General features: G+C 44.5%; 1 protein-coding gene and 1 long non-coding RNA gene across 2 annotated transcripts in view; one reads left to right on the top strand and one right to left on the bottom strand.

The window, feature by feature from the left end:
• Positions 1-16,158, top strand: part of ITGB3 (integrin subunit beta 3) — a 57,368-nt gene extending 41,210 nt beyond the window's left edge. The window contains exons 11-15 of the mRNA XM_003270698.4: positions 2,513-2,735; positions 3,694-3,794; positions 5,929-6,048; positions 10,654-10,820; positions 13,331-16,158. Coding sequence (XP_003270746.1) covers positions 2,513-2,735; positions 3,694-3,794; positions 5,929-6,048; positions 10,654-10,820; positions 13,331-13,396 — 677 coding nt within the window. The 3' untranslated portion in view covers positions 13,397-16,158. The remainder of the gene's footprint in view (positions 1-2,512; positions 2,736-3,693; positions 3,795-5,928; positions 6,049-10,653; positions 10,821-13,330) is intronic.
• On the bottom strand, positions 6,646-26,699 carry LOC105737939. The gene is made up of 3 exons (XR_001113646.2): positions 26,573-26,699; positions 21,599-21,746; positions 6,646-6,984 (listed from the first exon to the last, which is right to left on the bottom strand). It is a non-coding gene; the product is annotated as an uncharacterized LOC105737939 (long non-coding RNA).
• Positions 26,700-27,250: the final 551 nt, after the last annotated feature.

The raw sequence follows: 27,250 nt of genomic DNA, 5'->3' as shown, positions 1-27,250 counted from the left end.
TGGCCCCAAATATTGAAAAGTACCAAGGTTGAGAAATCACATTTTACAAAGAGAATCCTGGCCACAGAGGAATTGACAATCACCTGGAGAAGGGGAGATGACTTAATTATCTGGAGACAGGACCAGGCTGAGGACAGGGCATGGAAATGTCTACAGTGAGGCCCATCCACCCTTCACTTAAATAGTTCAGAACATTTGACTCCTAAAATGTTCCCTCCTTGAAATTTCTCATTGAGATCAAGCCTAGTTACTGGACTTTCCATAACTTCTTTCTTACTACTTTGGTCTCTTTTCTTCCTCCACTGGTCAATTTGAAGAATATTCCATTAAAACTGGCTCCATCTTCTACTGGTTAAGGCCATTTTCTCTGTAAGTTAGAGACATCTTCTGGAAAGACCATATTAGTATAAATAGGGAAAAGCATTGCTTATGACACTGCATAGAGGCTAAGCACTTGGGATCTGAAGTCACAGTGACTTCAGTTTGAGTCCTGACCTTGCCATTTACAAGGCGTATGGCCTTGGGAAAGTTACTTAACCTCTCTGACCTCAAAGGGTTGTTAGAAGAAATGAAAAGGATAACATACTAAAGAACTTGCAGTTGGGCGTGGTGGACCAGCTGACCAGGCATGTAATCACAGCTCTTTTGGAGGGCAAGGCACATGGATCACCTGAGGTCAGGAGTTCAAGGCCAGGCTGGCCAACATGGTGAGAACCCATCTCTACTAAAAATACAAACATTAGCCGGGCATGGTGGTGCACGCCTGTAGTCCTAGCTACTTGGGAGGCTGAGGCAGGAGAATCGCTTGAACACGGGAGGTGGAGGTTACCGTGAGTCAAGATGGCACCACTGCACTCCAGCCTGGGTGACAGTGAGACTTTCAAAAAAAAAAAAAAAAAAAGAACTTGGCACAAGCCCACAAGCCTAGGCAATATAATAAGACTCCCATCTGTATAAAAACAAAAATAATTAGCCAGCTGTGGTGGCACATGCCTGTAGTCCCAGCTACTCAGGAGGCTAAGGTGGGAAGATCACTTGAGCCCAGGAATTTGAAGTTACAGTGAGCAATGATTGCACCACTGCACTGTAGCCTGGGTGATAGGGTGAGACTCTGTTGCAAAAAAAAAAAAAAAAAAAGCAAATAAATAAAAAGAAAAAGAACTTGGCACAGTGCTTGACACACATTAAATGTCTCCTTGATTGGTTTGGAAAATAGATACACATTCTCTTCTCTAAATGCTTTCCAAGTCTGTTCCACTACACTCCAAGATATGATATGATGAGGTCAGATTAAGAAGAGAACCAGGTCAAGAAAGACAGGTTGTGTTGGTGAACTTGAACTGTGCCTGTAACTTTAAATAATTAATTAATTAAAAAATGTTTAATTGTGGCAAACATTTCTCCAACTGTTGAGTGCAGAAGCAGGAACCAAGATGAGTCAACAGGGGCATGGGGGAGGCCATCGGGCTACGTGAGGTCATTACTAGTGATTGTCTCTACTGCTGTTCACCTTAGGAAAATCCTATTTTCTGACTTCTTTTCTCTATGGCATCCATGGGATTTGTTTAACTGCACTGGCCCTCGGCAGTCTGGGAGATAGGGGATATTTGTTCTCTCTGCTTACTTGGCTCCGTTGGCCAACTCCATGGGCTCTCAGTGCCGTCCCTCTGCCCCTTGGATGCCCCGCCCCATCCACCCATACGTTCAGGGCGCTCTGTGTGCACTTTCCCTCTCTGCATTTGGAATAACCCCCTGCCCTGAATCTCTCCTTTCCTTCTTTCCCCATGCCACAATTTTCCTGTCTTGCGCATGTGGCCTCAGAGCCCTGCTTCTCATCCTGCAAGGTAACACCTAGCTGATTGGAGAAATGGAAGTGGTGGTTGCTTTGTTAGTGGGACGGGACCAGCTCTTCCAACTGGACCCTATGTTGTTGTCTAACCCAACTGGGTGGCCACGATGACAACAATGGTAGGCCTCTTAGATCAGGTAGGAGAGGCGAGCAGCCCTGTGTCAGGTCAAAGGGAGAGAGTTTTGGGGCCTGTGAGGCATTTTGCCATCGTCAGGTCACACCGTCAGGGCTACTGAGTGCCCTGTGTAGGTTCAGGGCTGTGGCTTTGTGCTGTCAGCCCTCAGGGCTAAAGAGCTTGCTTCTAGTTCTTAGACTAGAAGGAACCAAGTTTCCTAAGCCTCCTACCCTTTCTCTTGCCTTTCTCAGAAGGCAGAGGTATTCAGAAAAGGGCAAGAGAGAGGGCAAGAGGCCCAGGAGACTTAGTTCCTGAGAATCTTTTGCTCTACAGTGGCTCTGAGCAAGTCCTGCCATACCTTGGGACACCTAGAAAACTGAGTTTGTCCCTGCTAGGTAGGACTCCCCCTGGGGGGTAAGCCAATTCCCTGCCAACCCGGAGGATCATTATCTGTGTGGTTGGGAGAGCAGGGTCGTTGTGTGTAGCCTGCTGCCCTGGGAGTGGAGCTCTCGCCAGCTAGTCCACCTTCCTGGGCTGTGTGTTTTCAGGCCATGGCCAGTGCAGCTGTGGGGACTGCCTGTGTGACTCCGACTGGACCGGCTACTACTGCAACTGTACCACGCGTACTGACACCTGCATGTCTAGCAATGGGCTGCTGTGCAGCGGCCGCGGCAAGTGTGAATGTGGCAGCTGTGTCTGTATCCAGCCGGGCTCCTATGGGGACACCTGTGAGAAGTGCCCCACCTGCCCAGATGCCTGCACCTTTAAGAAGTGAGTGTGGAGTCTGGAGAGAGCTGGGAGGCTGGGAGGTAGGAGAGGATCCCCTGACTAGAATCCCCAGCTCTCCAGGTGTGTTTCTTGCTCACTAGAGCCTTAGGGAGAGGAGTCCACTCCAGCCAGATGGCTACCTCTCCTTTTGCCAAAGGCTTTGGGCAAGTTGGAATAGAGCCGACTGTGAAGGCGCCAAAGTTGAACGAGCTGGACTTCGATTGGAGAATGTCCTCTCCTAGGGTGACATCCTGAATCCCTCCGAGTTGGGAGGAAGGCTAAACCAGTCTGAGGAACATTCCAGTGCTAATATTCTGATTCAGTGGGAGATGTGAGGGCTGGAATTATGGAGGACACTGTGAAACTACTACAAACCTCCCACTTTAGGGGCCAGAGGAAGCCCCATCAGCCCAAGTCCATGGCACTGTCATTCTGCTTACCACTTTAAGCAGGGCCAGATTTACGAGCATGCAACTTGTGCAGCTGTACAGGGCCCTATGCCTAGAAGGGCCTCATGCTTGTTTTAAAGGTTTGCCATCACTCTCTTGACATTCTTACTAATCTTTGAACAAGACAGCTGACATTTTCATTTTGCACTGGGCCCCCAAATGACGTGACTGGTTCAGACTTCATAGTTCTCAGAAGTGGCATACGGTTCACCATCCTGGCACAGCCCTGGATGGGGTGGGACGTTTAATGAAGGACCTGGGAGGCTTCTGGCTGCCAGGTGCTGCCTACGGGTGAGGGGGACACTCCCACCCCTGAACTCCACACTTGCCATTCAGGTCCCCAGGACTGTCTTACAGGCGTGTGTGTGTGTGTGTGTGTGTGTGTGTGTGTGTGTGTGTGTGTTTTAATGGAGGTGGAGCAGCTTTCTGAATGCATGGAGATCGCAGCTGGACTGGGATATGCTTAGGCTTCCTCCTTCTTTCCCTTAATCACCGTGTCCTCTCTCCTTCAGAGAATGTGTGGAGTGTAAGAAGTTTGACCGGGGAGCCCTACATGATGAAAATACCTGCAACCGTTACTGCCGTGACGAGATCGAGTCAGTGAAAGAGCTTAGTAAGTTCAGCACATCTTAGAGTTGCACACACCCAGGTTCTAAATGTTTCTAATTCAATCCCAGAACCTATCCAACTCCCATCTGTAAAATGGAAGTGTGACTCCTACCTCAGGGAATGTTGTGCAGGCTTGAGGAACAACTGACACTTGATGTGAGCTGGTGTCTCTGAGAGTCGTCCTCCTTTCTTACTAGTGTGTGCAGCCATCCACCACTTCTGCTTCCCAGAGCCCACAGACTCAGCAAGAGCCTGCAAAGCAAAGGGAGCAAGCACCTCCCTAAGGAAGGGAAGAGAATGTATCCCATTTTACAGATGAAAAAACTGAGGCACAGAGCTGGGAAGTGGTTGCCTGTGATAGTCATCATCTTAGCTCAGTAGCTAGTAAGCGTTTACCAAGTTTACTTAACTAAAAGTGTTATGCAGTGCCCAAGATTTTGCTTAAAGCTTTGCAGGTTTGGAGGGAAATCTTCAACCTTATGGATAGGCAACCAAAAGCTTTATCTGAAGTCCTTCTGCCTCTCTGGAGCCCCTTTTGAAATAAGACAGACAGAAATACAAACAATGGGGAGAAAAAAAAATCTTGCCTGCAATTATTCTTGAAGTATTCTCTGTACTTCATCTTAACTTAAAAGGAGATGATCTTTGCTGCTGTCGTCACATCTGATATAGTTATGTGGGCCAGCGAAGCATTGGGTAGTACTAGAGAGACGGCAATCTCTCCACAGATAGCAATGTCCCATGAAGGCAGAAACACATTTCAGAGAGAGCTACAGTAAGACACAGCCAGCCAGTCAGCTTCCTGGTGGGGGTGTTATGGAAAAGAGTCAGATCTCTGGGCCTTTTGGCTAACATCAGAAGTAGGGCTGGGGTGAGGTTAGTGATTTGGGGATTGAGTTTGTAGAAACACTTTTTCCTCTGGAGCAGATTAGGCTTGCTATGATTAGTTCAGAGAGGAGAGGCTGCTGAGATGTTATTTTCATCATCTAGACTAGGTAGGTATTACAAGTTAATTGATAAGTAGTTCTGTACCTCCACCTCCCCTCTACCTGTGGTATTATAGTACAGGGAAAAGAGTATGGAAATAAGCATATTAAAATAAATGCTTATTTGTAGGGAATTTTATAGCTTGTAAAAGTTGTAAAGTATCTTTCATATACATTATCTTATTTTTCTGTCAATAGCCTAGTGAAGTAGAACTACAGTACTATTATTATCTTCATTTTGAGTCTCAGGAAAGTTAAGTAACTGGCCTAAGCAAGGGAATGGCAAATTAAGATAATAACTAGATCCTGAAATTCATACTCTTTTCCCTCTATTATAATACCACTGGTTTTCTGAAGGGTTGTTGAGTTCAAGTCTGCAGGATGTGCTTTGAGACTCCTGTTCTTGTTCTGCTTCATCACTCATTTGCTGTGTGACCTGGGTACATTTGCTTAATTTCATCATGTGTCAGTTTTACTCATCTGGTTTCATCAGTATGTAGCATAGTGCAGCTGGTGGAGGGTAACCCCTAGTATCATTGGCAGAATAACAGGCTTTAGAATTAGAAGAGATGAAGTCTACAAAACATGGTGGGAGTCAGAGAAGAGAGGATAGCTCTGGGGAAGTATACTGGATCAGAAACAGAAATGGAAGAAATAGAACAGCTGCATAAGCAAACTATTAAGAATCACTAAGCAGCAGGGAAAGGAAAGAGAGGGAAGAGTACACCTACTATATGTTAGACACTGTTTACTTTATGCTGTTTAGTTCACCGACTTTGTGAGGTGGGGGTATCATTTCCTTTTTATAGATGAAGAAAGACTTGATGAGGTCAGGTAACTTACCCAAGATCACACAACAGGTAGGTAGTGAAGCCAGAATTTGAATTAAATTGTGTAATACTGTTATATCATGTCCCTTTCAGAGGAAGGATTAGGAACCAAAAAGGGCCTGTACAGTACGAAATACATCAGTGAGGGTCAGTGAGTGGCAACTGCCAGACACAACAGCCACCTTGAATCTAGGCATCATGCACATGAGGCACAGGGTTTCCTGTCGCATAGTTTCCCCGAAGTCCTGTGATAGGGGTTTGGAGTGGGCCCATCTTCCAGTAGTTGTCTCACTTTTTATTCCTCCATTTTCCCTACTCCCAGAGGACACTGGCAAGGATGCAGTGAATTGTACCTATAAGAATGAGGATGACTGTGTTGTCAGATTCCAGTACTATGAAGATTCTAGTGGAAAGTCCATCCTGTATGTGGTAGAAGAGCCAGGTGAGTGAACCCTGAGGGCTCCTGGCCCTGCCTCAGGAGGGAAAGGGAGAACCACGTTAGGCAGGAATCTCTACTCATCGATGCTCTTAAGCAAAACAGGTTAAGCCTGTAAGTGGTAAGTTAGGGGCCAGGTGTGGTGGCTCACACCTGTAATCCCAGCAGTTTGGAAGGCCGAGGTGGGTGGATCATCTGAGGTCAGGAGTTCAAGACCAGCCTGGCCAACATGGTGAAACCCTGTCTCTACTAACAATACAAAAACATTAGCCGGGCATGGTGGCGCATGCCTGTAATCCCAGCTCCTTGGGAGGCTGAGGCAGGAGACTCACTTGAACCCGGGAGGCGGAGGTTGCAGTGAGCTGAGATTGCGCCGCTGCACTCCAGCTTGGGCAACAGAGTGAGACTCTGTCTCAAAAAAACAAACAAACAACAACAACAAAAACAAACGATAAGTTAGGGACTGTCATCTGGGTGAAGGGTATTTATAAACACAAATATTATCAAGAAAGTGACTTGTTAATTGAGGAGACAGGAAAATCAGAAAGCAGGTAAGGAGAAGATAGATATGGATCTCATTAATGGACAACATATATCACTGCATTTTTTTGAGGCAATGATGTCAAGAAATAAAGAATTTAAATTTTAGGACTTTACAGCACATGGCATCTGCACTATTAAAATTGAGATGGTTGCCAGGAGCAACTTGACTGTGCTTCAGAGGAAGGCCTGATGGTTAGAGGTGTTACCTTTCCAAGTTTACCGCAGGATGTAGGATGGGTTTGAGGCACTAAGGCAAGGCTGCCCTGAACACTGAAAGGACAGTGCCTTCTGGGACCAGGAGGAATCCATACCATCATACACAGACCAGCCACAGGTTTGTCACCATCCAATGCTGTTGATTGCTTGCTTCCCTTTAACACCTTTATGGCCTTTGTTCTCCTTAAACAACAGATTAAGATGAATTATTAGAAAACATTTTTGAGTATTCACTGCCAGTAGACCCCTTCCTCCACATTAGGAGAACAGACCCCAGATCCATAGACCCATGTTTCCTATCTTTTTTTTTTGAGATAGGGTCTCATTTTGTAGCCCAGGTTGGAGTGCAGTGGTGCGACCTTGGCTCACTGCAGTCTCAACCTCTTCGGCTCACACAATCCTCCCATCCCACCCTCCCTGGGACTACAGGCGTACACTACCACACCTGTCTACTTTTTAATTTTCATTTTTTGTAGAGACGAAGTCTTACTATGTTGCCCTGGCTAGTCTCAAACTCCGGGACTCAAGGGATCCCCCCGCCTCAGCCCCCCAAAGTGTTGGGATTACAGGTGTGAGCCAACACACAGGGCCAACATTTCCTATGTTGTTGCTCTGGAATTCTAGGCTCTGCCTCCCTGCTCATCTCCCAACTCCAATCATTTCCTGGCTTTGAGTAGAATGTTGCAGCTGGGGCCTCAGACAATGGGGGAGATCATTCTCTTTCTCTTTCCTAACTCGTGCTCTTGCAGATGCTCTTCTTGAAGGGCTAAGCCACTATAGGGCAGTAAAGACAACACTGCCAAAAGTTTTGGCATTGACCAAACGGAATTTAACCACATGGAATGGGCTCTTGAGCTGGGCTCTTATCACTCCCAGATGGGGTTGCCAAATAAAATACACTAGGTCCCATGCAATATTTGGTACACAATGATAGTAAAAAATAATCGTTTATCTGAAATTCAAATTTGTCTTGGCTTCCTGGGTTTTTGTTTTTTTGTTTTGTTTTTTTTTTTGTTTTTTTTTTGAGACAGAGTCTTGCTCTGTTGCCCAGGGTGGAGTACGGTGGCGTGAGCTTGGCTCACTGCAATCTCTGCCTCCCGGGTTCATGCAATTCTCCTGCCTCAGCCTCCCGAGTAGCTGGGATTACAGGCGCCCACCACCACACCTGACTAACTTTTGTATTTTTAGTAGAGACAGGGTTTCACCATGTTGGCCAGGCTGGTCTTGAACTCCTGACTTCAAGTGATCTGGCTGCCTTGGCCTCCTGAAGTGCTGGAATTCCAGGTGTGAGCCACTGCACCTGTGTTTTTGTTTGCTAAATCTGCCAACCCTACCCAGACTTCTCTGACCTTGGGTCATTTGCCATTGGTCCACCGCTGTGGCTGGAAGGGCCCTCCAGAGGTCACCTGATCTTGCCTTCTGCTTCCAGGAAGCCCACCCCAAACTCCTTTCAGGACACATGGTTAACAGATTGTTTTCCCCTGAAGACCTTCTGGCACCCTACCTGTCCTGCCCATATTAATGTGCAGAATTAAAGAGATTTTACTTGGATAATTGAGGGTCAGCTTACCCAAATCTTCCAGAGAATCCATAATTGTTTTTCCCAGAACTGGGACCCTGCACTCTTGGGAACTTGAACACTGGAACCTCACAGCCTCTCTCCAGGCACTCATTTAATTATAGACAGGTTGTAATTTGGCAGGTTGGGAGATAGCCAGCTTGGGTTATGGTGGTGGTTGTTTTTGTGGTGTGTGTGGTGAGCATTGGGTATATGTTTGGAGAAGAAGGTGGGAGACAGTGTGGAAAGTGGGTGTGACTTCCTCTCCAGGCTCATTAGCACCCTCAAATATAAACACCTGGTTTCATAACACTTGAGGTTACTGGAATAAGATCACCTATTAGATACCTGACATTTGTGGGAAGCAGAGCTCTGCAGAGTATACTCAGCCTGACCCCCAGAGGGGTGACATGCCTCTGTTTTAGTTGTTGACTGGGGTTGAACAGGAAGTCAGCTTTCAATAGGGTTATGATTTTAGATGACTAAATATTTTGGGAAAGAACCCAAAATATTGTCTTGGCTGGCAGGTCCTGGTCTCTAAGAATGCAAAAAATGTCATTAGGTTCACAGCCCTCAGGAATGTAAATATCTGAACCAGGGTAACAGACACAAATACTTACAGTGGCTAAGGAAGCAAATAAGTTAGTGAAAACAACTGGGTGTAAGAAGATCAGTTACAACGGTAGCTGATATTTACTGAGCACTTATTCTGTGCCAGGCATTGTTCTGAGTTTTTAAGATATATTTAATTTAATTATTCCTCATAACAAGTGTCTTTTAAAGTCAGTGCTCTTACTATCTTCATTTTAAAGATGGAGAAACAAGGAAACAGACATTCAGAAAGGTTAAGTAATTTTACAAAGATCATGTATCAAAGTTAAGTGGTAAGTCAGGATTCAAACTCAGGGAGTCTGGCTCTAACATCCACAGGAGCACAGACACACCAACAAGTCACACTGCCTTCCTCTAGGAGAGAAAAGGGAGAGTGGTGGGGATTCTGGTGAACTAGAAAACATGCGTTCCAACTAAAAGCAGCAGCTCCTCCTCAGCTCTAGCTAGCTGCTGCCCTGCAGGAATACAGGAATCTCTCACTTTCTGTATTTCTCTCTTTCTTTCTTTTGAGATAGGCTCTCCCTCTGTCATCCAGGCTGGAGAGCAGTGGCATGATCATGGCTCACTATGACCTTGACCTCCCAGGCTCAAAAGATCCTCCCACCTCAGCCTCCTGAGTAGCTGGGACTACAGGCATATGCCACAATGCCTGGCTAATTAAAAAAAAAAAATTTTGTAGAGGCAGGGCCTCACTATGTTGCCCAGGCTGGTCTTGAACTTCTGGACTCAAGCTATCCTCCTGCCTCGGCTTCCCAAGTGCTGGCATTATAGGCATGAGCCACTGTGCCTGGCCTGGATTTTCTTTTTAGAGACTAATATGAAATTTTAGGGGGAGAATCTCCTGATTATTCAATATTGCCAATAAAATCAATTTTTTTTCTTATTTATTTATTTATTTATTTTTTTTTCTGAGATGGAGTTTTGCTCTATTACCCAGGCTGGAGTGCAGTGGTGTGATCTTGGTTCACTTTAACCTCTACCTCCCAGGTTCAAGTGATTCTGTGCTTCAGCCTCCCGAGTAGCTGGGATTACAGGTGCCCGCCACCATGCCTGGCTAATTTTTGTAGTTTTAGTAGAGACGGGGTTTCACCATGTTGGCCAGGCTGGTCTCAAACTCCTGACCTCAGGTGCTCTGCCCACCTTGGCCTCCCAAAGTGCTGGGATTACAGGTGTGAGCCACCACACTTGGCTTTTTATTTTTAAATTTTTAAAAAATTTTTATTTTAGCTTTAGGGGTACGTGTGTGGGTTTGTTCTGTAGATAAATTGTCAGTCATGGGGGTCTGGTGTACCTATTATTTCATCACCCAGGTAATAAGCATAGTGACTCATAGGTAGTTTTTCGATCCCCACCTCTTCCCCACCTCCACCCTCAAGTACGTCCCAGTGTCTGTTGTCCTCTTCTTTGTGTTTAATTTTTAAAATAAACACTTGGGTGAACCCCCATACAAAGGTGTGGCTGGGTTCTGTCTAGGGGTTACCAGGTCTAGACTTCTGATTTGAGCCACTCAGCGCAGATTATTGCTGTCCTAATGATTGTCTCCTTAAAAAAATTAATTTTTGAAAACTGTCCTATTTCCTTCAAGGACCTTAATTACTTTGTCAAGAACACCTTATTCATAGCCAGTTCAAGTGATTCCTGCTTCATTCACAACCGCCCTGCTCTGTGCTTCTTCCTCACAGAGTGTCCCAAGGGCCCTGACATCCTGGTGGTCCTGCTCTCAGTGATGGGGGCCATTCTGCTCATCGGCCTTGCCGCTCTGCTCATCTGGAAGCTCCTCATCACCATCCATGACCGAAAAGAGTTTGCTAAATTTGAGGAAGAACGCGCCAGAGCAAAATGGGACACAGTAAGAGACAGGGCTGGGTGTTTTCTAAAGTCATTGGTCTGAGACCCTTAAGTGGAAGCAGCAGATGCTTTGGGTGGTCATGTTCAGCCAGTACCATCATCTTTCCGTTATCCTCTGTTCTGGAAACTGGGAGAGATGGTCTCACTATCCCCTTGTCCTTCAGCTTCCTTCAGCCTCTTAGAAATGGTGGCAGGATGTCATTCCACCTCATTCTCTTCTTTCTTCTCAAATAAATGGTTACTTCCAGGCCGGGCCTGGTGGCTCGTGCCTGTAATCCCAGCACTTTGAGAGGCCAAGGTGGGCAGATCACTTGAGCTCAGGAGTTCGAGACCAGCCTGGGCAACATGGTGAAACCCCGTCTCTATTAATAACTAAAAATTAGCCAGGCGTGGTGGTGCATGCCTGTAATCCCAGCTATTCGGGAGGCTGAAGCAGGAGGATTGCTTGAACCCAGTAGGTAGAGGTTGTAGTGAGCTGAGATTGCACCCTGCTCTGGGTGACAGAGCAGGACTTGGTCTCAAAAATAATAATAATAATAATAATAAAATAAATAAAATAAAAGATTACTTCCAAATCAGACTCTACTCTTTTATCCTGATTTATTCCAATTAAATAAGCATTTACTGAGAACTTTCTATATACTTAATATTACTCTATTCTCTTTTGGCTCTTCTTTCACATTTCAACTTTTTTCCTGGACCCTTCAAATGGCTATTTGACTCCCCAAATGTCCAGAGTTAGGCTGCAAGTTTGTTCCCATTTGATGTTGACCCCAGAGCTTTATACTCAAGGGTCCCAAGAAACTGAGATGTTTCTGTTAGAACAGTGTGGAACATTCTGTACCTATGAGGGCCACAGGAATGTTTCTTTCTCTTTTTTTTTTGGAGACAGAGTCTTGCTCTGTCACCCAGGCTTGAGTGCAGCAATCTTGGCTCACTGCAACCTCGGCCTCCCAGGTTCAAGTGATTCTCCTGCCTCAGCCTCCTGAGTAACTGGGATTACAGGTGCCAGCCACCGCACCCAGCTATTTTTTCTACTTTTAGTAGAGACGGTGTTTCACCATGTTGGCCAGGCTGGTCTCGAACTCCTGACCTCGTGATCACCCGCCTTGGCCTCCCAAAGTGCTAGGATTCCAGGCGTGAGCCACTGCGCCTGGCCAAGAATGTGTTTCTTGAAGCTACCATTAAGGACTACTAGACCTTACAGGATTTGTTACTTTCTGTTGGAAAATAGTTTGGGAAACCTAGTGAGGGTCTTACTTTGTCCTGATAACATGACAGTTTGTGGATAGTGCTTTCTCTTTCTCTCCCCTCCTCTCTCCTTCCCTCCCCTCCCCTCTCTTCACCTCCCCTTCCTTTTACCTTTCCTCCCCTCCCCTCCCCTTCCCTTCCTCCCCTCCTCTCCTTTTCTTTCCCTTCCCTTCCCTCCTTCCTTCTTTTTTTGAGACAGGGTCTCGCTCTGTCACCCATGCTGGAGTGCAGTGGTGCCATCATGGCTCAATGCAGCCTCAATCTCCTGGGCTCAAGTGATCCTCCCACCTCACCCTCCCAAGTAGCCAGGACTACAGGCACACATCACCGAGCCAGCTAATTTTTGTATTTTTTTTCCCTTGTAGAGACAAGGTCTCACTCTGTTACCCAGGCTGGTCTAGAACTCCTGGGCTCAAGTGATCTCCCTACCTTGGCCCCTAAAAGTGCTGGGATTATAGGCATAAACCACCATGCCTGGCCATGGTTAGTGCTTGGCCAGATTAGATGAAAACAAATTAATAATTACTTGGGCAAAAGCTTTCCTCTGTGTTCTGAATTCCACCTGCTACATTTCTGTCCCTTGTCCACATCTCCTATCACTGTCACAGGGAATGTAAAATAGGAGAAGGGCAAAAGAGAGGGGGGACACAAGGGTGAAATAGGAGAGGTTCTATCCCCAAATGCTGTGGGATCACTGAAGAGTGATAGGCTGAATTTAGCTCCTTAGAAATAGTGGCAGGGAACAGGTGTGGTGGCTCATGCCTGTAATTCCAGCACTTTGGGAGGCTGAGGCAGGTGGATCGCTTGAGCTCAGGAGTTTGAGACCAGCCTGGGCAACATGATGAAACCCCATCTCTACAAAAAAATGCAAAAATTAGCCAGACATGGTGGTGTGTGCCTGTAGTCCCAGCTACTTGGGAGGCTGAGGTGGGAGGATGTCTTGAGTCAGGGGAGGTGGAGGTTTCAGTAAGCCGAGATTGTGCCACTGCACTCCAGCCTGGGCAACAAAATGAGACCCTGTCTGAGAAAAAAAAAAAGAAACGGTGGCAGGATGGCATTCTACCTCATCTCCTCCTGTTATTTCCTATCAATTCCCATGCCAAGAACTAAAGTGTGAGCAAAATGAACATTATTCTGTTTCATTGATGGTGTATTCCAGAGAACGGTGCCTTGGGAAAACTTCTGAGATGAATTTTAAACATTCAGGGTAGGGAAGGACTGAGGAAGTCACTGTAAGATGCTTTTCTGTTTCCTCCACAGGCCAACAACCCACTGTATAAAGAGGCCACGTCTACCTTCACCAATATCACGTACCGGGGCACTTAATGATAAGCAGTCATCCTCAGATCATTATCAGCCTGTGCCACGATTGCAGGAGTCTCTGCCATCATGTTTACAGAGGACAGTATTTGTGGGGAGGGATTTGGGGCTCAGAGTGGGGTGGGTTGGGAGAATGTCAGTATGTGGAAGTGTGGGTCTGTGTGTGTGTGTGTGTGGGTCTGTGTGTTTATGTGTGCGTGTTGTGTGTGGGAGTGTGTAATTTAAAATTGTGATGTGTCCTGATAAGCTGAGCTCCTTAGCCTTTATCCCAGAATGCCTCCTGCAGGGATTCTTCCTGCTTAGCTTGAGGGTGACTATGGAGCTGAGCAGGTGTTCTTCATTACCTCAGTGAGAAGCCAGCTTTCCTCATCAGGCCATTGTCCCTGAAGAGAAGGGCAGGGCTGAGGCCTCTCATTCCAGAGGAAGGGACGCCAAGCCTTGGCTTTACCCTGAGTTCGTAAGTTTATGGTTCTCGGGCCTGACTCTCAGCAGCTATGGTGGGAACTGCTGGGCTTGGCAGCCTGGGTCATCTGTACCTCTGCCTCCTTTCCCCTCCCTCAGGCCGAAGGAGGAGTCAAGGAGAGCTGATCAGAGCTGCCTGTGCCTTTTGCCATCCCCTCAACCCAGCTATGGTTCTCTCGCAAGGGAAGTCCTCGCAAGCTAATTCTTTGACCTGTTGGGAGTGAGGATGTCTGGGCCACTCAGGGGTCATTCATGGCCTGGGGGATGTACCAGCATCTCCCAGTTCACAATCACAACCCTTCAGATTTGCCTTATTGGCAGCTCTACTCTGGAGGTTTGTTTAGAAGAAGTGTGTCACCCTTAGGCCAGCACCATCTCTTTACCTCCTAATTCCACACCCTCACTGCTGTAGACATTTGCTATGAGCTGGGGATGTCTCTCATGACCAAATGCTTTTCCTCAAAGGGAGAGAGTGCTATTGTAGAGCCAGAGGTCTGGCCCTACGCTTCCGGCCTCCTGTCCCTCATCCATAGCACCTCCACATACCCAGCCCTGTGCCTTGGTGTGCTGTATCCATCCATGGGGCTGATTGTATTTACCTTCTACCTCTTGGCTGCCTTGTGAAGGAATTATTCCCGTGAGTTGGCTGGGAATAAGTGCCAGGATGGAATGATGGGTCAGTTGTATCAGCATGTGTGGCCTGTTCTTCTATGGGTTGGACAACCTCATTTTAACTCAGTCTTTAATCTGAGAGGCCACAGTGCAATTTTATTTTATTTTTCTCATGATGAGGTTTTCTTAACTTAAAATAACATGTATATATACATGCTTGCATTATATTTGTAAATTTATGTGATGGCAAAGAAGGAGAGCATAGGAAACCACACAGACTTGGGCAGGGTACAGACACTCCCACTTGGCATCATTCACAGCAAGTCACTGGCCAGTGGCTGGATCTGTGAGGGGCTCTCTCATGATGGAAGGCTATGGGGATAGATGTATGGACACATTGGACCTTTCCTGAGGAAGAGGGACTGTTCTTTTGTCCCAGAAAAGCAGTGGCTCCATTGGTGTTGACATACATCCAACATTAAAAGCCACCCCCAAATGCCCAAGAGAAAAAGAAAGACTTATCAACAGTTGTTCCATGAGCAGAAAACTGGAGTTCTGGCCTCAGTGTTACAGCTAAATAATCTTTAACTCTAATTAAGGCAAGTCACTTTCTTCTTCTTAAGGCTGTTTTCTAGTTTGAGAAATGATGGATTTTTAGCAGCCAGTCTTGAAGGTCTCTTTCAGTATCAACATTCTAAGATGCTGGGACCTACTGTGGCATCAAATGTGCGGTTAAGATTCTGTGGGATATTGATACTGTTTGTGTTTTTAGTTGGGAGATCAGAGAGACCTGGCTTTGGCAAGAGCAGATGTCATTCCCTATCATCTTTCTCAATGAAAGTCTCATTCTATCCTCTCTCCAAACCCCTTTTCCAACATTTGTTAATAGTTACATCTCTCCCGATGTAGCACTTAAGCTTCATTTAGTTATTATTTCTTTATTCACTTTGCACACATTTGCATCCACATATTAGGGAAGAGGAATCCATAAGGAGCTGAAATATCTATTCTGTATTATTGTGTTAACATTGAGAATAAGCCTTGGAATTAGATATGAGGCAATGACTGAGCCCTGTCTCACCCATGGATTACTCCTTACTGTAGGGAATGGGAATATGGTAGAGGGATAAATAGGGGACGGGGAGGGATAGTCATGGATCCAAGAAGTCTTTAGAAATAGTGGCAGGGAACAGGTGTGGTGGCTCACGCCTGTAATTATAATCTTCAGTTACTAAGACACAGTCCATGAGAGTGTTAACAGGACATTTTCTTTAGATAAGATGTTTTATATGAAGAAACTGTATCAAAGGGGGAAGAAAATGTATTTAACGGGTGAATCAAATCAGGAATCTTGTCTGAGCTACTGGAATAAAGTTCACAGGTCTTGAAGACCAATACTATTTGTCAATATGTGGGGATAACCTGTAGCTGCATTCATGAGGTAGCAAATAGCAGTTTTGGCCTGTGGGGTGAACAGCTAAACAGTGTTCTGGCATCAGATAACACGGCACAAAGGGATTGTGTCTTGCTCTTTTGGAGAAAACTTATGTCCAGTCTCAGGATCTGTGGACAATAATGGGAAACTTTGAATATTCCTCACAAGTTGCCATATTAGAAGTGGTTCTTTACTTCTCTGATAATCCCAGGTCATTCATTATTTTTATTCTTTATTTTTAATTTGAAATGAAGCCTCACTCTTGTCACCCAGGCTGCAATGCAATGGCAAGATCTCAGCTCACTGCAACCTCTGCCTTTCGGATTCAAGCCATTCTCCTGCCTCAGCCTTCCCAGTAGCTGGGATTACAGGCACCCGCTGCCACGCCCGGCTAATTTTTGTATTTTTAGTAGAGACGGGGTTTCACCATGTTGGCCAGGCTGGTCTCGAACTCCTGACCTCAGGCGATCCGCCTTCCGCCGCCTCCCAAAGTGCTGGGATTACAGGCGTGAGCCACTGTGCCTGGCCTGTCATCCGTGATTTTAACGTGGGGGTCCAAAGGCCTCTTTTTGTTTGTTAAGTTTTCCTGGTTGAAATTTCTTTTCTTTTCTTTTTTATTTTTTTTGAGACAGAGTCTTGCTCTATTACCCAGGCTGGAGTGCAGTGGCGCGATCTCGGCTCACTGCAAGCTCCGCCTCCTGGGTTCACGCCATTCTCCTGCCTCAGCCTCCCGAGTAGCTGGGACTACAGGCGCCTGCTACCATGCCCAGCTAATTTTGTTTTGTATTTTTAGTAGAGACGGGGTTTCACGGTGTTAACCAGGATGGTCTCGATCTCCTGACCTTGTGATCCGCCCGACTCGGCCTCCCAAAGTGCTGGGATTACAGGAGTGAGCCACCGCGCCCAGCTGTGGTTGAAATTTCTTAAGTGCCTTCCTGACTTCCTAACCACCTTCTCTGGGTTTGTGCAACAGTAAATTAAATGTACTTACCAAAAAGAATTGGCCTAAGGCTGCCCAGTGCTTCCTGTGTTGTTATTTGTTTCCTTTGGATGAAAAGAATAGGTGTCATTGACTCAGAAATGATTATTTTAGAGCAAGCATGTTTCTAAATGTAACAGAATGATGACTACTATGGGTACTGAAGCTAGCTTCAGAATCCAGAGCTTCTCTTTAGATTTTTTTTTTTTTTTGAGATGGAGTCTCACTCTGTTGCCCAGGCTGGAGCACAGTGAGCGCGATCTCGGCTCACTGCAACCTCTGCCTCCTGGGCTCAAGAGATTCTCCTGCCTCAGCCTCCCGAGTGGCTGGGATTACAGGCGCCCGCCACCATGCCTGGCAAATTTTTGTATTTTTATGTATTTATTTTTGAGATGGAGTCTCGCTGTGTTGCCCAGGCTGGAGTGCAGTGGTGTGATCCCTGCTCACTGCAACATCTGCCTCTGGGGCTCAAGCGATTCTCCTGCCTCAGCCTCCCGAGTAGCTGGGATTACAGGCGTGCATCACCACATCTGGCTAATTTTTGTATTTTTAGTAGAGACAGGGTTTCACCATGTTGGCCAGGCTGGTCACGAACTCCTGACCTCAACTGATCCGCCGGCCTCAGCTTCCCAAAGTGCTGGAATTATAGATGTGAGCCACCAGGCCTGGCCCTCTTTAGACTTAATGTTTTTTAAATGAGTAGGTTATTACTGTTCTAAGAGTTTGAGTTTTTTTTTTAAATTGAGTATTATTTAGGAACTTGTGCAACCTCAAAAGAACAGACTGCCAGTGTAGCCTAGATTTTGTTTGTAGGAAGCATAAATGGATAAAATAATAGCTTAATGGCAAATTATTTACAGGACTATTTAAATGCCTAAATTTTATTTAAGGCAGTGGGTGTCAAAGTGTGGTCCCAAGACCAGCAACATCAATATCAGCTGGAAACTTGTTAGAAATGAAAATCGACAGGCCCCACCCCACAGCTGCTGAATCAGAAAATCTGGGAGTGGGGACCCATGATCTGTTTTAAGAAGCCTCCCTGGTGATTCTAATTCATGCTCAAGTTTAAGAACAACTGATTTAAGGAGTCACATATTTAGCCTTCTTGCCTAGAAAGAACTTTATAGTAAGGCAGCTTAGTTACTATATAGTTAATAGCAAATCTTGCCTGACATACTCAGAAGATGAAATATCCACCCACACAAAATGAAAATCTACTTTGACCCATTTTCCAGGTTAAATGATCTTGGGCATCTTGGTTTCACTCATGACCACAAATTCCCATGAATAACTGAAAGAACAGAATCCTGGGGAAAAACTAACAGGATGCTTTTTATGTGTACCAAGACGCAAGCAAGGAAATATTCTTACAGAATTTATTCACAGGAGATGGGATCAAAATCTTAATTATTAACATTATCCTATAGGATGCTGGAATAATACTTAGAATTTTTTACTTTACTTTTGGCTGTTTAAAATTTATTGAGCACCAACAGTGTGGGACTGAAGTACCTTACAGAACACTGATAACATAATCTTTAAGTCCTTTTTTTTTTTGCAGACAGGGTCTCATTTTGTTGCCAGAGTGCAGTGGCATCATTGTGGCCACTGCAGCCTTGACCTCCCAAGCTCAAGGGATTCTCCTGCCTTGGTCTTCCAAAGCACTGGGACTACAGGCACATGCCACCACACTCGGCTAATTAAAAACATATTTTTTGTAGAGATGAGGTCTCACTATATTGCCCAGGCTGGTCTCAAACTCCTGGGCTCAAGCAATCCTTCCACCTTTACCTCCCAAAGTACTGGAATTACAAGCGTGAGCTACAGTGCCTGGCCTGAGTCTTAAATTTCTAACATAATGTACATTTTTTGAGCATGATACAATACATGACATCATTAGATTATGTGAACACAGACTGAGACCTTTTATGGTGAAATCTTGTGAGATTCACTGTTTTATTTACGTCTTGGTAACTGCTGACTAAATGTCTGGATGAAAATAGAGGATCTTATGTAAAATGAGATGAAAAGCTATATGTCAAGCCACATTTGTAATCCTTTAACTCTTGGCTTTGGTAGTCCAAACTCTACAGTAACAGAGCCATCTAATGACCACTGGGACCAATTACAAGCAGATTGCCTGGGAATTACTCAATTTTCACAATGATATAATGGAACCATAACGTATGCTCTGCAAATAAGCCATTTAAAAATCATTTCTAATTGGTTTTATAATATAATATATTTATGGAAGTATATATTCCTAATTTGTTTTAGTTAGATTAAAACATGCAAGGAGGCAGTCTTAGAAGCTTGTGATTAGGGTTAAGTATATCATTACATAAAAATTTAAAAATCCACTTAATGTGGCTACCTAAGAAGGGTTTGTATGTGAAAAGAAAATGAGAGGTTAGGAACATGACTGCCTTCTTTGAGGCTGCTAATGTTATAATGAAGCCCCTCCAACTCCTTGCATAAAGGAAACGCTTTCATCGGCTATGTATTTTCTGACACATCAAAGATTGCTCACAGAAAGCACCATTTAGAAAATTTAGGAGCCTTTAAACAAAATGTCCATTTTAAATTATTCTTTAGCAGTGTCCCCAATAAGAACTTGTAAGGAAAAAGTTTCACAATTGATTTCATTTTAGTATAGTAATTGGATTTTCCAGTGACTCATACAGAATTGGCTTGATTCTTTGGAGAGATCACAGTGATGATGTGTAAATATCACTTTGGTGGCCAATGGAAATACTTCGTTAAGAAATTGGAAAAAAATGTTGATGGGTGTGTGCTGGACTTTGCTTTTCCTGACCCTTACACTCACCATTGTGACAGAGATTGCTGATTGTGCCCAGTATGTTTTCTCCTTCTCACATAATATTAGAACTTCTGCTGTTTAGTTGGGCACATGGTTGCCCAGAATAAATATTATTCTTTTATTACTAATAAGCAAATTTAGTAAAGTTGCTGGATACAAAGTTAGCATGCAAAAATCTTGTAGCTATATGTGCCATGTCCATCTCATAGACAATGAGATGTAAATGAAAGAGGTGTATGCAACTTCCAGTAAATGCTGTTTAAGGGAAGGAACATACTTTTCTTCATTTCCTTCATCTTGCAGGCTGGAATGCAGAGTTAATACCCAGAAGTTAAGTAGCCCTCATAGCTCAGTATGTGACCTTGGGGATTGTATTATTTTATTTATTTTTAAATTTTTTTTAAGGAGGTGAGGTCTTGCTATGCTGCCCAGGTTGGACTCGAACTCCTGGGTTCAAGCAATCCTCCCACCTCAACCTCCCCAAGTAGCTGGGACTACAGGTGCATGCCACCGTACCCAGTGGGGATTGTATTAGTTATCTGTTGCTGCATAAGAAATTACTCCACAATTTAGTAGCTTAAAACAACAAACTTATCTTGCTGTTTCTGTGGTCAGGAATTTAGGAATGGCTTAGCTGGGTGGTTCTGGCTCAGAGACTCTCATGAGGTTGGAGTCAAACTGTTGGCCAGGGTTGTAGTCGGTTGAAGGCTAAAAAGGGCTGGAGAATCCTTTTCTAAGATGGCTTACTCACGTGGCTGTTGGCAGGAGGCATCAATTCCATGCTGGCTATTGGCAATAGGCCTTAGTTCCTCACCACTTGGACATCTCTATAGGACTGCTTGAGTGTCTGCATGACATGTCAGCTAGTTTCTCCCAGAGGGAGTAATCCAAGAGAGAACAGGGAGGAAGTCACAATTTTTTTTATGACTTAGTTTTGTAAGTGTCACACCATAATTTCTGCCATACACTATTCATTAGAAGTAGCTCACTAAATCCAGCCAACATTCAAGAGAAGGGAAATAGATGCCACCTCTTGAAGGTAGGAGCATTGTGTACAGAGTCATTGCTCCCCAAAGACAGCCACATCCCCATCTCCAGAACCTGTGAATATGTTACCTTACGTGGAACAAACAACTTTGTTGACATAATTAATGATCTTTAGATGAGGCAATCGTCCTGGGTTATCTGGGGAGGCTCAATGTAATCGCAAGTGTCCTTACAAGAAGGGGTCAGGGCTGGGCTTAGTGGCTCATGCCTGTAATCCCAGGACTTTGGGAGGCTGAGGTGGTTGGATCACTTGAGGCCATGAGTTTGAGACCAGCCTGGCCAACATGGCCAAACCCTGTCTCTACTAAAAATACAAAAAAATTAGTTGGGCGTGGTGGCATGCACCTGTAATCCCAACTACTTGTGAGGCCGAGGCATGAGAATCACTTGAACCCAGGAGGCAAAGGTTACAGTGAGCCGAGATTGCGCCACAGCACTCCAGCCGGGATGACAGAGTAATACTCTGTCTCAAAAAAAAAAAAAGAGGAGGGAGTTAGGAGAGCCAGAGTGAGAGTGAATGGAAGTGGGTCAGACTGATATGGCCATAAGTCAAGGAATGTATACAGCCCGTAGAAGTTGGAAAAGGCAAAGAATGGATTCTCCTCCACAACCTCAATAAGAAATGCAGCCTTTGCTTTTAACACTGTAAGGCTCATTTTGTACTTCTGGCCTCCAGAAATTTGGGATAATAAATTTGTGCTATTTAAGCCACTAAGTTTGTAGTAATTTGTTACCACAGCATAGGAAATGAATACAAATATCAAAGTGTTTGTGGACATATTTTAAGACTACCTCAGGCCACCCTCTGGTCACAAATTATTTATAGTTCTCCCACATGCAAAATAAACTTACCCCTTCTAAGGCCCCGAGTCTTATCCCATTATAGCATCAATTCAAAGTTCAGAATCTTATCCTCCACATAAGTCCAGGGAAGATGAGACTTCTTGGGTGTAATTCCTTAAATACAGCTACTCAAGTACATGCCTTTCAATCTGAAGTTCTGCGAACAAAAAGGAAAAGGTCATATGCTCCTTTCCCCACAGCAACCAATGTAAAACGGCAGGGGCAGAGAGATAACTGCTATAGACACTCCTGTTCTAACAGTTGGAAAACAAGGTGCACAGAAGTCACTAGTTCATAGCAATTCTGAAATCCATTTGAGTACAGGTTTGTAGTTCTGCATTCAAAGCCTGGGAATAACTCCCTATGGCTTTTGTTTCCACCCTCTGGGCTCTTGGTTTTATCCTCTAAGTCATCCTTTTTTGGGTGAAAGGGAGATGTGTTTGGACCTAAATAGTTTTCTTAGCCTGCTTCCTGTTTGTAGAAATGTGTTTGTAGAAAGGGTCCAAAGGCCCCTTTCCTTTTTGTAACTCTCTTTCAGCTTGAGCTGACAGTATTTCTGACAATACAATTCTCTTAAAACAATTTTTGAATCTACTGTGAATCTTACTGGGTTTTAGTCCAGGAGACAAAAGCCATGGCAGCAAATACCTTTGAGATACGTTCTTTTTCTACCTTGGGCTTCTGCTGAAGGACAAAGACCTTAAGTTTCTTAGAAGCCCTGTTGTTTGAATGAGAGGACCTGTGAGCCATACTCTTAAAATATTTTTTCTGAGATGTAGTCTTACTCTGTCACCCAGGCTGGAGTGCAGTGGCGAGATCTTGGGTCACCGCAATCTCTGCCTCCCGGGTTCAAGCAATTCTCCAGCCTCAGCCTCCTGAGTAGCTGGGATTACAGGCACCCACCACCACACTCAGCTAATTTTTTTGTATTTTTGTAGAGATGAAGTTTCACCATGTTGGCCAGGCTGGTCTCCAACTCCTGACCTCAGGTGATCGACCTGCCTCGGCCTCTCAAAATGTTGGGATTACAGGCGTGAGCCACTGCACCCAGCCACTCTTAAAATCTTTAGAGGGTCTTTTGCCTGATTGAACAGTACTCTGAGCTACCACCCTTAAACACAACAGGCGTGGGGAGTGGGAAAGTGGGGGATGGAGGGTGGATTGAGGGGTATTTACAAAAATAAAAGACATGGTCTCAGCACTCAGATATTTCAGAATCTTTGGGGAGATAAACTATATACATTTAAAAAGCACTAAAGAATTACAGGTCATATCCCTAATGAGTATAGACACAAAAATCCTCAACAAAATACTAGCATACTGACTTCAACAATACATTCAAAGAATAATTCACCATGATCAAGTGAGATTTATCCCTGGGATGCAAGGATGGTTCAACATATAGGAATCTATAAATGTGATACACCACATAAACAAAAATCATATGATTATTTCAATAGATACATAAAAAGCATTTGATGAAATGAAACATCCTTTCATGATGAAAATTCTCAACAAATTAGGTATAGAAGGAACGTACCTCAACACAATAAAGGTCATATATGACAAGCCTACAGCTAACATTCTCAACAGTGAAAGATCTTAAAGGCATTTCCTTTAAGATCAGGAAAAAGAAAAGGATGCCCACTCTTACTGCTTTTTTTTTTTTCAACATAGCACTGGAAGTTCTAGTCAGAATAATTAAGCAAGAGAAATAAAAGGCATCTTAATAGAAAGGAAGCATTGGAATTTTCTCTTTGTCGACAACATGATCTTACACATAGAAAACCCAAAAGACTCCACCAAAAAAAACCGTTAGAACTAATAAATTCAGTAAAATTGCTGTACACAGTCAATGCACAAAAATCAGCAGCATTTCTAGATGCCAACAACAAATCCAAAAAAGAAATTAAGAAAATAATTCTACTTACATTAGCAAAAACCAAAACTGAAACAAAAAAGGTATAAATTTAACCAAGAAAGTGAAGATCTTTATACTAAAAACTAAAAAACACTGATGAAAGAAATTGGAAAAAACACAAATAAACGAAAAGACATCCCATGTTCTTGGATTGGAATAATTAATATAATTAAAATGCCCATGCTACTCAAAGTGATCTATGGATTCAATGCAATTCCTATCAAAATTGCAGAGTTATTTTTCATGGAAATAAAAAAATCCTAAAATTCATATGGAACTGTAAAAGATCCCAACTAACCAAAGCAATCTTGAGCAAAAAGAACAAACCTGGGCCAGGCGCAGTCGTTCATGCCTGTAATCCCAGTACTTTGGGAGGCCAAGGCTGGCAGATCATGAGGTCAGGAGTTCAAGACCAGCCTGGCCAACATGGTAAAAAAACCGCGTCTCTACTAATAATACAAAAAAATTAGCCAGGTGTGGTGGTATGCACCTCTAGTCCCAGATAGTCGGGAGGCTGAGGCAGGAGAATCACTTGAACCCAGGAGGTGGAGGTTGCAGTGAGCTGAGATTGTGCCACTGCACTCTAGCCTGAGAGACAGAGCCAGACTCCGTCTCAAAAAAAAAAAAAAAAAAAAGAACAAAGCTGAAGGCATCACAGTAGCTGACTTTAAAATAAATGACAAAGTTACAGTAATCAAAACAGCATGGTATTCCATAAAAGCAGATACATTGGCCAATAGAACATACTAGAGAGTCCGGAACGTACAGACAATTGCATTTTGATAAGGATCCAAGAACACTCAATGGGGAATGGAATCTCTTGATAAAAACTGTTGGGAAACTGGATATCCATGTGTAGAAAAATGAAATTGGACCCTTATCTCACACCATACACAAATGTCAAAATGGATTAAAGACTTACATGTAAGACTGGAACTACTAGAAGAAAACATGGGGGAAAGCTACTAGAGGAAAAAATAGAAGAAAGCCACTAGAAGAAAACATAGGTGGAAAGCTCCACTACATTGGTCTGGGCATTTTTTTGGACATGACCTCAAAAATACAGGCGAGAAAACAAAAAATAAACACATGGGATTACATGAAACTAGAAACTTCTGCATATCAAAGGAAACAGTTAACAGAGTGAAGAGACAACCCACTGAATGGGAGAAAATATTTACAAATCATACATCTGACAAGGGGTTAACATCCAAGATATACAAGAAACTCAGTAGCAAGAAAGCAAATAACCTGATTTTAAAAATAGGCAAATAATCTGAACAGACTTATTAAAAAAATTTTTTTTGTAGAGATGAGGCCTCACTATGTTGCCCAGGCTGGTCTCAGACTCTTAGGCTCAAGCGGTCCTCCCGCCCTGGCCTCCCAAAGTGCTGAGATTATGGGTGTGAGCCACCATGCCCAGCCTGACACAGCCATTCTTAAAAGAAGACATACAAATGGCCAACAGGTTTGTGAAAAAAAAAATCACTATTATTAGGGAAATGCAAAATGAAATTACAATATCACCTCACACCTGTTAGCATGGCTATTAAGCTGGGTGTGGTGGCTCACACCTGTAATCTCAGTACTTTGGGAGGCTGAGGTGGGCAGATTACTTGAGGGTCAGGAGTTTGAGACCAGCCTAGCCAACATGGTGAAACCCCATCTCTACTAAAAATACAGAAATTAGCCAAGTGTGGTGGCACATGCTTGTAATCCCAGCTACTTGGGAGGCTGAGGCAGGAAGATCGCTTGAACCCAGGAAGGGAGGTTGCAGTGATCTGAGATTGCGCCACTGCACTCCAGCCTGGGCAACAGAGTAACTCCATCTCAAAAAAAAAAAAAAAAAAAAGAATGGCTGTTATCAAAATGATGAAAAATAATGTGTTGGTGAGGATGTGGAGAAAACTTTTACACTGTTGGTGTTATAGCCATTATGGAAAACTATATGGAGGCTTCCCAAAAAATTAAAAGTAGAACTACCATATGATCCAGCGATGCTATTTCTGGGCATATATCGAGTAACTGAAATCAGTATATCAAAGACTTATTTGCACTTCCATGTTCATTTCAGTATTATGCACGATCGCTGAGATAATGGAATCAACCTTTGTCCATCAATGGATGAACAGATAAAGGAAATGTGGTAAACATACACAATGGATACTATTCAGCCTTAAAAAAGAATTTCTGTCATTTGTGACATGAATGAACTTGGAGGACATAGTAAGTGAAAAAAGCCAGGCACAGACAGACACATACCACATGATCTCACTTATATGTGGAATCTTAAAAAGTCAAACTCATAGAAGTAGACAGTAGAATAGTGGTTAGAGGCTGGGAAGGGACGGGGCAGGTAGGAGATGGAGGATGGGGAGATGCTGTTCAAAGGATACAAGGTTCAGTCAGACAAAAGCAGCAAGTTTCTGAGGTCTATTGCATAGTGTGGTGACTATAGCTAATAATAATATATCATATTATCTCAAAACTGCTAAGAGTAAATTTCAAATATCTCACCACAAAAAACGTTAAATGAGGTGATGGGTATGTTAAGCTTGACTTGGTCATTCCATATTGTATACATATATTAAAATATCACATTGTACCCCATTAAATATTTACAATTACGATTTGTATATATATTTAATAATAAATACAAATCAAAATAAAATATTAAATGCCTACAAAGCAAGGTTTAAGATATAAATGAACACAGTAGTATCATGCAAAGGATTAAATATTGTAACATTGAGCACTACGTATATATTTTTGAATTCCCACAACCCTGGAAGAACGAGAAAATCGAGACTCAGAGAGCATAAATATTTTGCCCAACTGCATACAATAAATACATAGGAAAAACAAACACACAGAATAAAACCAAACCAACCAAAGTATCTCTTTCAAAAGGAAACGACAGTCTCCTGAAAGGCAACCCAAGACAAATTTCAGCAAAGCCGTGGGACACATGGCCTTCGAGCTGCTGTCCATTATTGAGCAGCAGAAGCCAAGAAGGATGGAATGTTTTAGAAGAAGGGGGTCGGGGTGTTCAAAGGATGGACCGAAGATAAAACTGAAGTGGGGTCAGACCATGGCGGGACAGCGCACCGGAGAATGAACAGCGATTAGGGAAGAGTGGCGAGCGGGTGGCAAGGACGGAGGGCGGAATCCCGGCCGGGGCTGCGGGAGGAAAGCGCACGGACAGGAGCCTCGCCGCTCGAATGCAGCGCCCGGCGGCTCGCCTCGTGAGGTCACAGGCCCCTATGAGGTGGGGCAGGCAGGCGCGGCCGCAGCGCCTTCCAGTCGGCCCGGAGGCGGTGTTGAGTTCAGCCGCTCCCCACGGCCCCGGAGCCCCTGGGCGGTGGCGGTGGCCGTGGCAGCACCGGCTCGACGGCGGTAGTGTGCCCGCTCCGCTCGCGACGCCCGGTGGGCGGAGCGTCGGGCTCGGTCAGGTGACCGCGGGGGCGGGACCGCGCCGCACGGGAGCCTGGGAAGGCTGCAGAGCTAGAGCAGCGCCGCCCGAGGGGCCCCAGGGCTGACCGCAGAAAGCGCGGGGGCCTCGAGCCAAGAGGAAGGGAGGGCAGCTTGGGCCGGTAGTGGGACCCTTGGGGGACAGAGGTGGGGAGGGGAGGCGAGACCTGCTGAGGAGTTGGGAGGGGAGCCTTCGAGGTGGAGGGTGGAGAATGCAGTAGGGTGCGAGGGTGGAAGGAGAACAGTGGTGGGGCTGGGTGAAGGAAGGT

Source organism: Nomascus leucogenys, chromosome 19 (genome assembly GCF_006542625.1).
Source record: "Nomascus leucogenys isolate Asia chromosome 19, Asia_NLE_v1, whole genome shotgun sequence".
NCBI lineage: Eukaryota > Metazoa > Chordata > Mammalia > Primates > Hylobatidae > Nomascus > Nomascus leucogenys.
This window is presented reverse-complemented; position numbering and strand designations above follow the sequence as displayed.